Below are 1,182 nucleotides of genomic sequence, written 5' to 3'. Positions count from 1 at the left end.
GGGCGCGCAAGCGACCTCGCCCAACACACTGCGGTATATGTTTGACTTGAGTATAACGGAAGCAGCCATTATGTTAGATAATGCTATTGTTACTACAGATGACATCGAAAAGTATGTTAATGGCTACCGTAGCGTTTTCTCGGAAGGAATGGTAAACCGACTATTTTCGTGGTTCATGATTCCAAAAACCCAATTTTTGGTCTTGTGAGCAATTATGTAGCAAGAAGGCTTGCAATAAGACTTGGCCCTGATTTTGTTCGAAAAATTTCTAAGTTACTCGCATCCAATCCTTCGATGGACGGACATTTCTTCGAGCTGTGGTTTTTTGCGAAGCTCCTTTATGGGGGATTTGAGTGTTTTAAAATTGGCGTTAACGGAGATACATTTCTTCATGATGCATGGATATCGACGACAGAACTACAATATTTTGACCCGAATGCTTACGTTCCGGTGAATCAGTCGAAGCAATGGCTTGCCCCTCTATCATGGAACCAAGGTGGTTACGACGCGGTGTACGTGGAAATATAGACAACGGTACTGGAGTTTTGAGTGTGCGCGTTCGGTTTGTTCAAGTAACGCGTGCGAACAAACACTCATTTAAACCCAAATTCGCTGCATACTTCCTACAAAAAAAATGCTGACTTCTTACGATCGTATCAGTCTCAGACGGTGGAGGTGTATTTCGTCGTTTCGCTACGAAAACTATCCACATTTAAACCCAATGTTGATGAACGGCAAGTTTGGAAAGAAGTCGTGAAGGTTGTGGGTTTAGAAGCGGATACACGCGTTGTCATTGAAGTTGTCGGAGTGAAATACGAGGAATTGTGTGAGGTTCATGATCTAAATCGACTTGAAACGAGGCGCGTAAATAGTCATTAAAGTTGCAGCTGAGTCAATCTGTTGTCGCGCATGTGCTAGTATGGCATTGCTTTGGGGATTCGCGCCGTGTTGCCGTGCCTCGTAGGTGCTGCTCTGCTCAACTAATGAGAACAGTTCGTATCAGATAATATCAACTCGATTTGCTACGTATTTTAAACCTTTTTATTCCTGATAAATGTGATGCTATAATGACATTCATCATTTTAAATTCCATCGCATGAAGAATAAACTCATGCGGGGTGTCGATAGTGCTGCGCCTTCGGCTGCCGTTCGTGCAGCCGCGGGTGACGCACTGTTATCTCT

At 43.7% G+C, this 1,182-nt stretch overlaps 1 protein-coding gene across 1 annotated transcript; it reads left to right on the top strand.

Annotated features, from left to right (window-relative positions):
- Window positions 1-294: 294 nt before the first annotated feature.
- Window positions 295-879, top strand: CCR75_005708 (uncharacterized protein; the record flags this gene model as incomplete). Its single annotated transcript, XM_067963784.1, has 2 exons — window positions 295-510; window positions 661-879. 2 exons carry the CDS (start codon window positions 295-297, stop codon window positions 877-879), a joined length of 435 nt encoding a protein of 144 aa, XP_067822045.1.
- Between the last annotated feature and the right edge of the window lie 303 nt (window positions 880-1,182).

This window comes from Bremia lactucae (genome assembly GCF_004359215.1).
Source record: "Bremia lactucae strain SF5 chromosome Unknown BlacSF5_NotPlaced_18_SHOA01000004.1_1233567bp, whole genome shotgun sequence".
Classification (NCBI taxonomy): Eukaryota; Oomycota; class Peronosporomycetes; order Peronosporales; family Peronosporaceae; genus Bremia; species Bremia lactucae.
This window is presented reverse-complemented; position numbering and strand designations above follow the sequence as displayed.